We start from the raw sequence: 13,259 nt of genomic DNA, 5'->3' as shown, positions 1-13,259 counted from the left end.
TTTAACTTTGTGCATGACTGGTTCGGGAGAGAAAAAATTATGAACATGCATTCCAAGTAGTTTATATGCAGAACATAAATAATTCTACTTACTAATACATGACCAGTATCTGACTCATAAGTGCATTTTCCTTCAAAAGGTTCATTTCTCTTCAAAAAGAGATAAATAACAAAAACCTAGAAAGAATAACTCCCATTTCAGTTTTAAGCTCTACAGTTTTCAACTTTATTATAAGCACTTCCACAACTGAATTAGCATTAATACAAAGTAGTATTACTCCTTTTTCATGGACATTTCAAAAGAGGCACAGCATAAGAAATACTCCTAAATGGTTTAAAATTTTAAGTAAGAACAGAATAAGCAATGCTTACCGTACACAACTGACTAGCTGCCCTTGCTGGCATCATTTCCCGTTCTAATAAATGCTGGAAGCAAGACACAAGGAACAACAACAAGATGTAACTTTTCATAGTATCGTCCTTCTAACCCACTACACCAGGGGTGTCAAACTCATTTTCACCAGGGGTCACATCAGCCTCGTGTTGCCTTCACAGGGACAAATATAATTTTAGGACTGTATCAATGTAACTACTCCTACATTTATACAGTCCTAAAATTACATTCGGCCTTGTGAAGGGAACCGCGAGGCTGATGTGGCCACCGGTGAAAATGAGTTGGACACCCCTGCACTACACATAAGCAGGGACTAAAACCCATCGCTTGTTCTCATTCTGATTTCTTGAAACATTGTTTTATCTGTGCAGTTTCTAATGCAGTTATATTTGAGCTCAGATTCAGTTATCACAATTTAGTGAGTCACTGCGTATCAGCTGAGCTGCAGTAATATGCCAGACAGGCAGAAAAGCAAGAGCTTTCAGCTAAATATCCTTGTAATTGTTTGAATGTGTTGGAACACCTCATAAATATAGGGTAGGCTACTACCTGACTGTTGCTGGATGGTAACTGATTAAGATATACTTTAGGTATACCACTTGATGACTTGTTGAGAGTCTTATTCCGAAACAGTATTAATCCCTTTCAGCTCGTGGTATCCTTATTATTCTATATTTTTGGTAAGTATTCAGTCACATGCATCAGCCAGCCACCTAGCTGAATTAAAAAAAAAACACAAAACAAAACACCACAACAACAAAAAACAAAACAAACAAAACCACAACAAAACACAAACAAACAAACCCACACCCATGACAGTCCCTGTCTCAAAAAACAAGCATACGACAATGAGAACAGTTTCAGCAAAATCAAGGCCATACCTAGATACCTAACAGACAAATGTGAATCAAAACATGCCTGCTAAATAGGGATAAAGAGGCCAGGCAGGAAAAAAAATAATATATCTGTGATGAGCCTATCCAGCAAACAACTGCCTTCTGTATTCTACCAAATGTATCAAAAGCACATGGGAACAGAAACACACAATGAAAGCAGAGCTGGATCTCTAATAGCAATTGCAAAAGGATGGGAAGAAAAAACAAGAAAAGTGAAAAGCCACTTAGAAGCAAAATACTATGATTACTAACCTACACTACAGACTTCAGAAATATACAGCTGTTACTAGTTCCCCACTAAGTAAGCCAACCACAGTAAAGAGCAATGATTCCAGAGTGGCAGTGTTAACATTAAAGACAATTCTTTAGATGTTATAAAACAACATAGTTCCAGCTTGTATCAATGGAAGATAACATTAAGTGCCCAAGAATATTAATGAATTGTTTATTGAAGACAAAAATAAAATCAAGAACACAGAAAATGGAAGCATTTAGGTACATAGCAGACATCTGGCAAAACAATGACAAACGGCAGGATTAACATTTAAATGTAGTTCTATTAAAAAGATAACTCCTCCGCTGCTGGAATAATCTCATAAAAGCCCTTTCATTAAATCACTCTTTCATACTAACTGATTCCTTTTCAATGCAATTTAAACTTATTATGTTAAATGAGCACTATTATATTTGCAATAGAATAAACATAAGTACTGTTTTTATGCTTGCCTACCAGGTAAATCACCCTTTTAAAAATACTACAGTTCTACCTGCTGCAGAGTACTTAAAAATACAGATTTAAGAGTTCATGTTGGCTACTCTCTTTTTACTTGGATGAGTCGGTCCCTGAAGTACACACAAATAAAAGTAAAATCTTTAACCTTTCAATCTTTTCCACTTAAAAGTGCTTATACTTTCTCTCACAGAAATTGTCCTACTACTTGCACAAATGATGCAATCACAACAAAAGACACTGTCCTGTCTTCAGTATGGAATACTAACAAAACCTTTAAGAGCAGCTGCAAGAAATCCTGAGGCATTAAGAGAAAAATGTGATGTAAGGCTTAGTGTCATGACCAGTTGTGTGTTTTGATGACCAGATTTCAAGTGGTGCCTCCATTTTGCCTGTTTCTTGTAATAATTGTCTTTCACACAGCAAGAATATTTTATCACAGAGTGGGACATGCAACTCATGCTGCTGCCTTTTGCACCAGGTATATAAAAAGGAACTTGGCAGAAGATTAGCTAAAGATTTTATCAAACCATGTAGTATTTTTGGAACAGATTGTATTTTCTTTCATAAAAAGGGCTAATGCTGTTACTTAATGTCACCAATTTTCTTTGTGGAGGTTCAGCGTTATGTTCTCACTTATACAAAGAAAGGAAAATGGGAGTTGAAGAAAATGAATTTTGAGTAAAGCCTCATGTAATTTTCCAGGTTTGATCATACAGGTGGTAACTACTCAGTTTGCTTCTGCTGTGCAAGTTAAAATCAACTGTCAGCTGAAATTAAAGCAGTGTACACATGGCATAACACTACAGCAGGTTTACGTCCATCTCAGGCCTATCTGAAGAAGTAAGAATGCATTCTTAGTCTTCACATTTTCAGGAAGGACAAGATTATGGTCCTGTTATTACAGTGAAGATGTGTGAGAAAAGCTCTGCAACAGTTACCTCAATCTTTGAAGATCTCAGAACCATCATTTGCTTGGGTCTGCTGCAAATATATATTCTTGTTTATGAACAGCAGAAATAAGTTAGCAATACCCTGAGGAAACTCTGCTATGCCTTATATCACTTTTTAGGTTGACAGTGCTGCTAAAGACTTGCCCACCTCTTTATTACGGCTAGTAAACTTTCAGGCTACTAGATTGGAGTATTGGGGTAAGGACAGCCATACTCATTTGTTTCATTTCCAACAGTGACACCAGAATTTTCTGTAAAACATTCAATTGTATAATTAAGTCAAATGCCTTGGAAATCAAAATTGCTTTTTAAAGAAAATTAAGTACTTAAAAAAACGAAAACAAACCAAAAACCCCACAATCAAACCAACCAACCAACCAACCATTGGAAATGCAACAAAAACTCAGCTAGAATAAGCAGTGACAGAATTCTTAACCACTGGATGGCTGCTGCACCTCCATTGACTTTGGCAGCTTCACAGTGGGTCAGAGAACATGCTTGCACATCAAAAAGGATCAATGCAGCCAGAATAATTCTACATCTTCATTTACACGCTTAGCAGTGAGGCCAGTGACTGAAGACTTTGGGACTGGGCTACCATTTCCTTGCTTAAGGTAGTGCCACAAAAGAAAAACGTGACTGGCCACTTGGCTGTGCAGTATGAGTTTTGGCGTCTGTTACTCTGGAATTCATCACACCTGGTCCGCTTGTTAAAACATCTATGTGATTTCTTCCCCATCAGTAGTCAAAAAGAAAGGAGACAGAATGCAGCTGATCCTGCTTGTTACACTGGCTAAGGACCAAACACAGAAATATTTCCATTTCTTCATTAGGCAACCTTATACAAGTCAAACTAGAACTGAATCAGCCTTAACTTTATTATCTTTGAAAGGTACATTAAGAAACAATCCTGTCACTGCAGTACAGGTCTCCTACTGTCTCTGCAGTATAGAGCACAGGTGCTTCCACATGAACACTGCTTGCATGAACCAAAACACTACCATAATAAAGTCACAGAAGGCAACAAGAGAGCTGTGCTTTTTTCTTCACAAAGTGCTGTGAAACTACACAAATTTGCTGTGGTTTCAAACACGCCATGTAATGACACTGGAGTCCCAATCTCACATAATTTTATTTTTTTTATACAGGTGTAGTAGATTTGGTACTAAAGTTACTTCAAATAACATGAAGGATCAGACACACATATTCAATTTTTATATTAATGCTTCTTGTGAAATAAATGGTATCAGATATGCATTGTTTCCAAAGCAACTGAATGTTATGTACATTCAGTAAGAGCAGGTATCAGCTCAGCTGTGCTGATGGCTGGGATACCAATACATAGGCCAATACATGAGGCAAATATTTAGGTTCAAATCGGACAGAGGGTCCCAACATGGGAAAACAGATGAAATATGAATTCAAATTAATTTTCTAATAGATAGTATATGTGATTTTCCTAATGAATGAATGCTGTATTGTTCAGATCCATCACTTCCTGCCTTTTAAATACCCTACTAGGATACATTTAAGTGAACTATTTTATGAAAAAAGTACTTCTCCATTTAACAAAACCTGTCAAAAACTGTTATTTACCAATAACATTCTAAATAATCTGAATGGAACAGCATATATGCTGTTTTACTACTAGGCATAAAAGTCAATGTTCTCAAAAATAGTGTAGATTATGTAAGGTAAGACATTTTCACAGTATGGCTCTCGCAAGAAGCAATTATTTAACCACAGAACAAGTATCTATAAAGAAAAATAATCCTAGAAATAATTTCGATATACCCAGTACCAGAAACAGACTAACCATGTGATGTACACCAGAGAAGAAAAACATCCATTTATCAAAATGTCTCTTCAATTCCTCCTATATCAATTATATATATATATATACACACACACACACAAGTGCTCTTGTTACTGAAAAACTTGCAGAAACAGTCTTGCTCATTGGTATCAACTTTAAGCATCAAAAGTTTAGTGTGTTTTTGTGTTTGAAGGAAATTTGTGACCCAGTTAAGTCAGTAATTTGTTCCATACCAGTTATTTACCTTTTTGGTGCTTATATAAAGCACCAAATTGACTATAAAATACTCCTTGGTTTCTTCCAACCATATGAACTCAACACAGACTTTACCCTCTGAATCTGCATAGTTTGTGGTATAGATGTGACCCATGTAGTCATAGAGGCTCGATGCCTTGGAAGACAGTTCCATGTAGACTGGGGCACTGAAACACCAGAAGGGCTTCCCAGTTTCATCCAAGAGGGTAAAATCCATCACGTAGCAGTCCTACAAACACAAGCAGAAGAAATTATTTACCTGTGTCATGGCACAGTAATTAGATCTGCCCCTGATTTTAGGAGAAACATCAGAGTTCAGAGAGACATTTTTGATATGAAGGCTAAAAACTGAAAATATGATTGATAGTGCTCTACTGACTACTAAAAGCTACAAATACTTGGATGTTTCCTACAGAAATTGAAATGCAACTTTCAGACATCAAAAACTCCTACGGAAGGTAGCACTGCCAACCTAAATCAGACATTAATTCTTGAACATTTTAAAGCCTTTTAGGATCTGTGTCTCTCAATTATTAGTTACCTTACCATTCAAACATCGCTAGTCCTTCCGATATGAGAAAGAAATCCAAGTTTAAACTCACGTGCTAAACTTGTGCGAATGCAGCAGCATTTGCAAAGACTCTCAGAGACCATCTCCAGGGCACTGCACACACACAACTATTACCCTTACATGCCAGCTACAAATGAAAGGTATACAGCACTTTTTGAATGGCTGCAAGATTCAGTTCACAAAAAGGTAACATTGACATATCTTTTTACCCTTTGAATAATTCTTCCTTTTAAAAACTCTTGAAAATATTTCCTTACAACACTACACAATCAACACCATTTTATAATGCTAGGGTCAGGATGCCAGTTCTTAGACACTTGCAAACTGCTGGTTTCACACGTGCCTTAAAAGCACATGGGTTGTGTGTCACTGTTAATATCAGCTGTTACCTACTCTCATGAGTTCTGAATCACTAAATGAATCAGGTTATCTTAACTAAGATATTCATTACTTCCAGGAATATCACACACTCCAAAAGTGTAAACAAACCAACATCACATATTCTGTGCCAAAAAATTAATTAGGTATGGTTTATTTCACTATATTACAAAGCAGGGCTTCCATCGTTTTCAAATTTCTTTCACTCTCACTGTACTTCAATGAAACATACAGAGCAGATGGCACAAACACAAGAGGTAACATGATACATAGAGTTTCCCTAAGTTTGTTACTATAGCCTACACCAGAAATACAAAATCCAAGCCAAATCTGATGATCATTTAGTAACTTACATATATGAGCTATAAATTTACTTCGAACAAGAAAGAATGGTCAGAATTTCTGGTCTGACATCTTACATATCCAAGGCCAATTACAAAAAACAAAGCAAAAATCCTCCAACACCCCAGGCCACCTTTTATTCCCATGTATTTCTAGCTATCTGTACTTCAGCAATTTATTTTTTTTATTAAAAAGTGCCCCAAAAAAAAAGAAAAAAAGTTGTTTTTTTTTCCTTAGAGTATTGGACAAAATTCAAATAAATCCAAAGTAGTGGCACGTTCTCCTGGCTGTTGCTGAGTTTATTTAGCCTTGCGATGTTTTAAGAGTTTTGGAGATTTATGTCAAAAGCCAAATCGAATTCTACCCACAGTTATGTGTTGGCATGTGCAATCTCTCACCACAAAATGAGGGGTTTAAAAATAAAATTGATATTATTTATTTTTTTCTAGAAAAAAAAAATATTCAGCATCACTTATGCTGTAAGCACATAGGCCTGAGCTAAACTAAAGGCTACAGCCATAGCTCTTCATTTCCACTGAGAGTTAATTTCCCAGATTTTTATGTGCTTCTCATTATTACTTTCACGCAAGAAAAAAAAATTTGCCAAGCAGCTGTTAATCATAGAGAATCATAGAATAGTTTGGGTTGGAAGGGACCTTTTAAGGCCATCTAGTCCAACCCCCTGCTCATCATCATCAACTAGATCAGGTTGCTCAGAGCCCCGTCCAACCTGGCCTTGAACACTCCCAGGGATGGGGCACCCACAGCTTCTCTGGGCAGCCTGTTCTAGTGCCTCATCACCCCCATCAGAACAAAACAAAACAAAAAACAATTCTTCCTAATATCCAATTTAAATCTACCCTCTTTCAGTTTAAAACCATTGTCCCTTGTCCTGTCACTACAGGCCTTGGTGAAAAGTGTTTCTCAGTCTTCCTCATAAACTTCCTTTATATTTTGAAAGGCCACAAGGAGGTTTCCCTGGAGCCTTAATTTTCTGATACCTGCCCAACACGGCAGCCAGATTTCCTACCTTCTGTCGTACGCTTTTCAAGCAAATGACACATATTCTGTAATTACGTCCTAAAATCCCACTAACTTTAAGCATGCAAGTAGGTCTAAAGAATTAATGGGATACACAAAATAAAACTAAAATAAACCAATTTTTCATAAGCCTCAAAAAGCACCTATTCTGCATTTTGGTTCTTCATGACTCATCATGGCAATTAAAGAAAAAATGACAAACAATTGCCTTAAAAGTGTTTTCTTGTTAGCTTGAATTCCTTCTAATTAACAATACATAGGGGAAGGATTTGTTGTTCTTTTGAAAACAAACACCCAGCTCAAAAAACTTTAGTACAAAATGAGAAAAAATGCGAGTCAACAAACTTGTCATCACACAAACAATGAATTTAAGGAAAAAAAATTGCTAAAACTGAGCAATTAGAGGAGGACTGAAAACTGTAATCCAGGTTCAACTGCATTTGACATTCCTGACAAATACTAGCAAATTACTAAGTTTTAAGATAAAATTTATGTTCCTCATTGCACAGGAAAGCTGGCTGACACTGTAAACTATAAAACAAGTATGTGAATGTCTATGAGCAAAATATGATGTTATCAAACAGTATTCCACTCTACACTTACACAGGTTTAGCAGAAATCAGTTTTATTAAGTGCCAAAATTGAAATAAAATATTGTACTAGATATTTTTTCAGAATTTTTGGTACTTTTGAAATATTCATGCAGCTAAGTGCATATAAATATATGTACCTTCACCACTATTGCAAAATCTACAGAACTACTCTCAAACTTTAAAATAATTCTTTCAGGAATCTTATACAAGAGATCAAGTGAGAATTCCTCTAAAATACAAACAGTTAATCCAGCTGACCCATGTACATGACTCAAGAGCTATGTGCTGACTGCATGAATGGGGACTGGAGTTTCTGCCTGTGTCCATCAGCATTTTAACGTTTTCCAATAAATTCTAACTTTCATTGCACGGACATGCTACAACAGAACTGCAGTGTTTCCCCGGGGGTGCAAGATTTCTTTCCAGAAGAAAAAAAAAAAAAATACAAAACCACAAAATACCAAGACCACCAAAGAAAAAACCACACACAACCACAAAAAGCATATCTGCAGGATGTATTTTGGGCAGCATTTCCAAGCAGCACTGGTCAGTCACAACATCTCTGTTGAGTGGAAAGCACTGGAGTCATCACACACGCATTATGGATCTATCGTGCAATCTAAATGCTATAACAGAAAGCATACAACTTTTTTCCCCTCAAAACTCACATTATTTTTGCAGTATTTGAAATTAATTTTTTCTAGTTACACACATCTCACACAAATAAACACTTTTTTTTTTTTTTATTATTATGATCTTCAGGATAAATAAACATAATTCTGTTTTGAGGTTAGTATTTCCAGAAACAAAAAAATACTTTTGACTGACCTTTACATTGCCTTTCAATGCATCTGTTTCCCAGGTTAAGCCAAGTGTCCCAGTAAGAGGCACGTGCTTTGTATTATCCTTTAAGGTTACAACTGGGAGCCTCAAATATCCGTTTGCAATGTCACCTGAAAAAAATAACAATATATAACTTTATACTACTAGAAATCAAACTAAGCCCAAGTACACCGTAAATGTTCTCTCTGCTTTTCTCTACGTCACTAGTTTCCTCCCACTCACCAGTAAGGAACTCTGACATACACCAACAGCTAGATAGTGAGCACATTATAGAGAATTTAAGTTGCAGTTCAGGGCTTTCATTCCATGATCCACAGTTGAAGCAACAGCTAGAAAAAAAATACTTGGTATGTTTGATTATGAAAATCGGAATGCCACCTAAAATACTTATGCAAGGATGCAAGGAGTAAATGCCACATTCAATACTTCAATTTCATGCTGCCAGTCCTCTAATCACTGCTCACTCCCCAAAAGTCAAGCTCAATACATAACACATGAAATAAACTATTAAATACTCCCCCATTTTTTTTTTTTTTTTTTTCTCCCTCTCCTTTTTTAATCTCTCTGTTCTGTCTGGTAGCTCAAATAAGCCTGTATGATAGGATATAAGAATAACTATCAGTCCTCCCTAGCAAGGACATTGCATCATTTAAACTGACAAGCAGTATGTGCTGATTTGAATCAAGTTTTTAAATTATGGACCTATTCATTTTGTAAATAGTCTTCAAAGACTCACTTTCATTTTTTGACAAAATTATTAAGATTTCTTTGTAATTTTTTAGAATTTTATTACTACATATAACCATATTTCTTCAGTATGGCTTCCTCCTCCCTCAAAAGAGATTGACTTTTTTCAATTGGCTTGAAAAGGTTTCAAAAGGTTTGATGGAATAAAAACAGACTGTAAAACGCATACCGCTAATAAATTAATGAAGCCCAGGACATCACTACTATCGCATGGCATTAATAACATGAGCAGCTGCATTACTAGATGGATCACCTAAGGTATAAGTTATAAAAATAAAGGGAATACGAATATAGAAACATATCACGTAAACAAATCTCAGGGGAAAGAAACAAAGAGCCTAATAGTTCAAAGGCACTTTTTTTAGCTAAAAGTCAAGCAAGTTTGTTCTGCTACCCAAGCCTTTGTTGCAAGGTTATTTTCACAGGGAAGGCTTAACACTAATTCTGGTGGCAACAGCCAGCCTCACCATGCTGAAACGTTCATTTAAACTTGCAAATCGCTTTTCAATGACAAGCAAAAAACATTTCAAACGCAAGATGGGATATTTTACAAACAAATCTTAGAAGCTCCCTAAACACACAAAAATCACCCCATTACATTTTGCAAGCACAACACATCAACAGGGAACAACATTGAAAAGTGAAAGCTTAGACTACCTTATGGCTACAAAGCCATGCTTAAAAAGTTGAAAACCTAGGTAAGTACATTTCAAGAATGTTTATTAAAAAGCTAGATGTGGTATTCATTGCTTCTATGAGTCATATGAAGAGCCTGTCACAGCTTCCTGAAAACAAGAAAAAAAGTTTCCTAACACTTTCCATTCAATTTGAAAGTGTTTAGTATATTCACCCTACAGTATCTGTCAAAAAGACAATATTGCCATTTCTGTTTAAATGGAAGGAAGCATAAAATAAAATGCTAAAAAACAGCCAAAACGTAGCGGCAAAATAGCTAGCTACTGCAGTGCAAGTATTAGTAACAGAAAAAAAGATCTGAAGCCATATATACTCCATCTACTTTGTTCAATGAAGTGTGATATTACTTTTTTAATTTAATGTTAAGAATTTTGCAGAACAATTTGAAAACAGAGCAGCAAAATGAAGTACAACATTAACGAACACTAACAAAAAGCAGACAAAAATGAAACTAAACACAACAAATAAATCAGTTTTTCTGTAGAACAAATTGACATTCACTAGTAACTCAGAAGTGTCTACAGCTGCCTAATGGAAACAAATAAACAAGTAAAGCTCCAGTGTAATAGCTGACAACTGATCTGTGTCTCAGGTTGTTCAAAGTGCCACTGGCATGGCACATCCGTAATTTAAAATAAATCTGCATTGGGTAGATAATTTAAAGAAATAGCAAGACTTCTCACTATGTAAGAGACCTCCATGCTTCAGAGCCTTCCGAGAGAACAGGACAAGCATATCACTAGAACAGAGCCAAAAATCAAAGCGCAAATTGTCAAATAAAACCAGCTTGGACAAACCTGCACTGTTGGCCACATTCAGAAATGCCATGTTTACCAGCAAGAGCAAAGGGAACATGAAATTACTGTGAAGATACGTGGCAGCAGCAAGCCATTAAGCTGCCTCACTACATTATTTTTGAGCACAAATTATGGAGGAAATCAAGCACTTTCCAAAAGAATCACTGTGCGTATTGCCTGCAGAACCCTGGCTTCAGCTGGCTCATGTTCTCTGAAAGCACAATCCAGTGGCTGCCACACAGCTCAAGGACACAAAACCTAAACAGTTCAAAAAACATTCATGATCATAAAACAAATTCTGTAACCAGCAAAGTGAGATGGCATCACAGCTGTAGCTCCTGGACATTTGCTACAATTTGCATAAACATCAGCTTTATCTTTAACAGAAGCAGCTTCTAAGCAACCAAAAAGTGATACCAACAAAGAAAGTGTGCCACATACTGCTGTCTCTTGTACAGCTGTATTTCTGGAAGCATAAAATTTTCATTTCATAAGGCAGAATTTGACATTCACATAAGGGAAAAAAAGGTAAAATAAGCTGGCCCTCTGGCCAATTTACAGAAGATTTTATTTTTCTGAGGGTATAAAGAAGATGGCTGTATTGAACAACACCTCAAGAGAGATTTCTATTGCTACCTGGATAGAATTTCACTAAAGTTTTATCCTTATAAGTATTCCTTTATTTCGAGCTTGGAGCTTTTTGGGAATCTGAAAACACATATCTTTGAAATTCAAAGGACTACAACACTCCACACTGCACACAAGGCTTCAGTTTAAATGACGGTACTTAGAATAATCAAATACAAATTTTAAAAAAGAACAAAATTCCTAATGATTTAATACTGTAAAAGACTTAAGCCTGATAACAGTGCCCTCTACTGTCTTCATCAAAGTAGTATTTTTTGCAATCAATAGAAAGTTCATTAGTAATTATCAGAAAAATACTGGGGAAAAAAAAATTCATTTTCAGTGTTTAATTTTAATTGTTCAATATTTTAATCTGCCTCTGCTGACAAAAAGGAAGCATTGTTTTAAAGTTAAGTCAAGAGATAGATCACTCACATTAGAATTATTAAGTTGGGCAGTACATGAACAGCAAGGATAGCAAATCACATCTCATTAAAAGAAATGCTAACTGTTGAAAAAAAAAAGCAGCACAGTTAAAAACAATCACTGAAATCATTTATCACACAATGAAACAATATAAGAATAGGCAACCTCAGGTTGACATAAATAAAAGCTTTAAATCTTAAAGATCACAATATCTTCTAAAAATATATTTACATATTTAATCTGTCAATGCACCTAAAGTATACTTAAGAATTCTACAGAATAGGTCCCCAAAATATGTGAGGACAAACGAACTCTCCCTTACAGTATAAAAGTGGAAAGAACACCAACCTGCACCAAAGGCTGTGCTGCTGCATTATTAACTCAGCACTGAATCAAACAAAAATACCCTGACAATCTGCAGACCTTGTATCTCAGGCCTGACATTGTGTCAGTGTTATAGCGGGCAGACTTCACATAGAGTGAGCTTGTGAAACCACACAACACACCACACAGATATAAAGAAATCACCCAACAAATCAAGAGATAGCTTAGTCTTAAAAATCCATTTCAGTTTCTCCCCTTAAAACAGAGATATTGGATATAAAAGGAAAAACATAACAGCAGGGATCATTTTAAAAACAGACATTACTGTTCTGTCAACTCTACCTTTTCTGCAGAAGAGGCTCCTGAATGTCCCACACAGGTAGGTGCAGCTTCTACCATGCATATCAAGATGTAGACTGTAGTCATGCAGGCCATATTCTGGGTCAATGTCATCCAATACAGGTTTATTAGGTGGAAAGGCATATTGGCTTTAAAAAATAATGATAATAGAATTAAGCAAGGGAGAATGACTTCACAGAGACACAGTAAATAGCCCTAACACTACAAATCTCAAAGCCAAGTAGCTACAGACTTCTGTGGAGTAGCAGTTATTGAATAATTTTGTCTGTGCCTAACCTAAAAGAGAAACTACTGCACACAAATGGCCAGAAGAGCCCAAATCCCAGGGGCAAATGAGCAGCCCCTCCACAGGACCCTATTTGGTAGTAAGGATCATGGTGTTAAGTCTCAACTTCTGTGTGAAAAGAGCCACACTAAATTATAGTGGGCACATAGTACTACCAGTAGATACAACAGTATCTGAGCAAAAAG

At 36.1% G+C, this 13,259-nt stretch overlaps 1 protein-coding gene across 4 annotated transcripts in view; it reads right to left on the bottom strand.

The window, feature by feature from the left end:
- Positions 1 to 201: 201 nt before the first annotated feature.
- Positions 202 to 13,259, bottom strand: part of FBXO15 (F-box protein 15) — a 30,679-nt gene continuing 17,621 nt past the window's right edge. For all 4 annotated transcript variants that reach the window (XM_065053025.1, XM_065053023.1, XM_065053024.1 and 1 more), the window contains 3 exons: positions 12,771 to 12,916; positions 8,797 to 8,921; positions 202 to 5,272 (listed from right to left, as the gene is read on the bottom strand). In XM_065053025.1, the coding sequence (XP_064909097.1) occupies positions 5,003 to 5,272; positions 8,797 to 8,921; positions 12,771 to 12,916 (541 nt within the window). In that variant the 3' untranslated portion in view covers positions 202 to 5,002. The remainder of the gene's footprint in view (positions 5,273 to 8,796; positions 8,922 to 12,770; positions 12,917 to 13,259) is intronic.

This window comes from Columba livia, chromosome 2, assembly GCF_036013475.1.
Source record: "Columba livia isolate bColLiv1 breed racing homer chromosome 2, bColLiv1.pat.W.v2, whole genome shotgun sequence".
Lineage (NCBI taxonomy): Eukaryota > Metazoa > Chordata > Aves > Columbiformes > Columbidae > Columba > Columba livia.
Note: the sequence above shows the minus strand (reverse complement) of the source record. Positions and strands in the feature narration are given on the sequence as shown.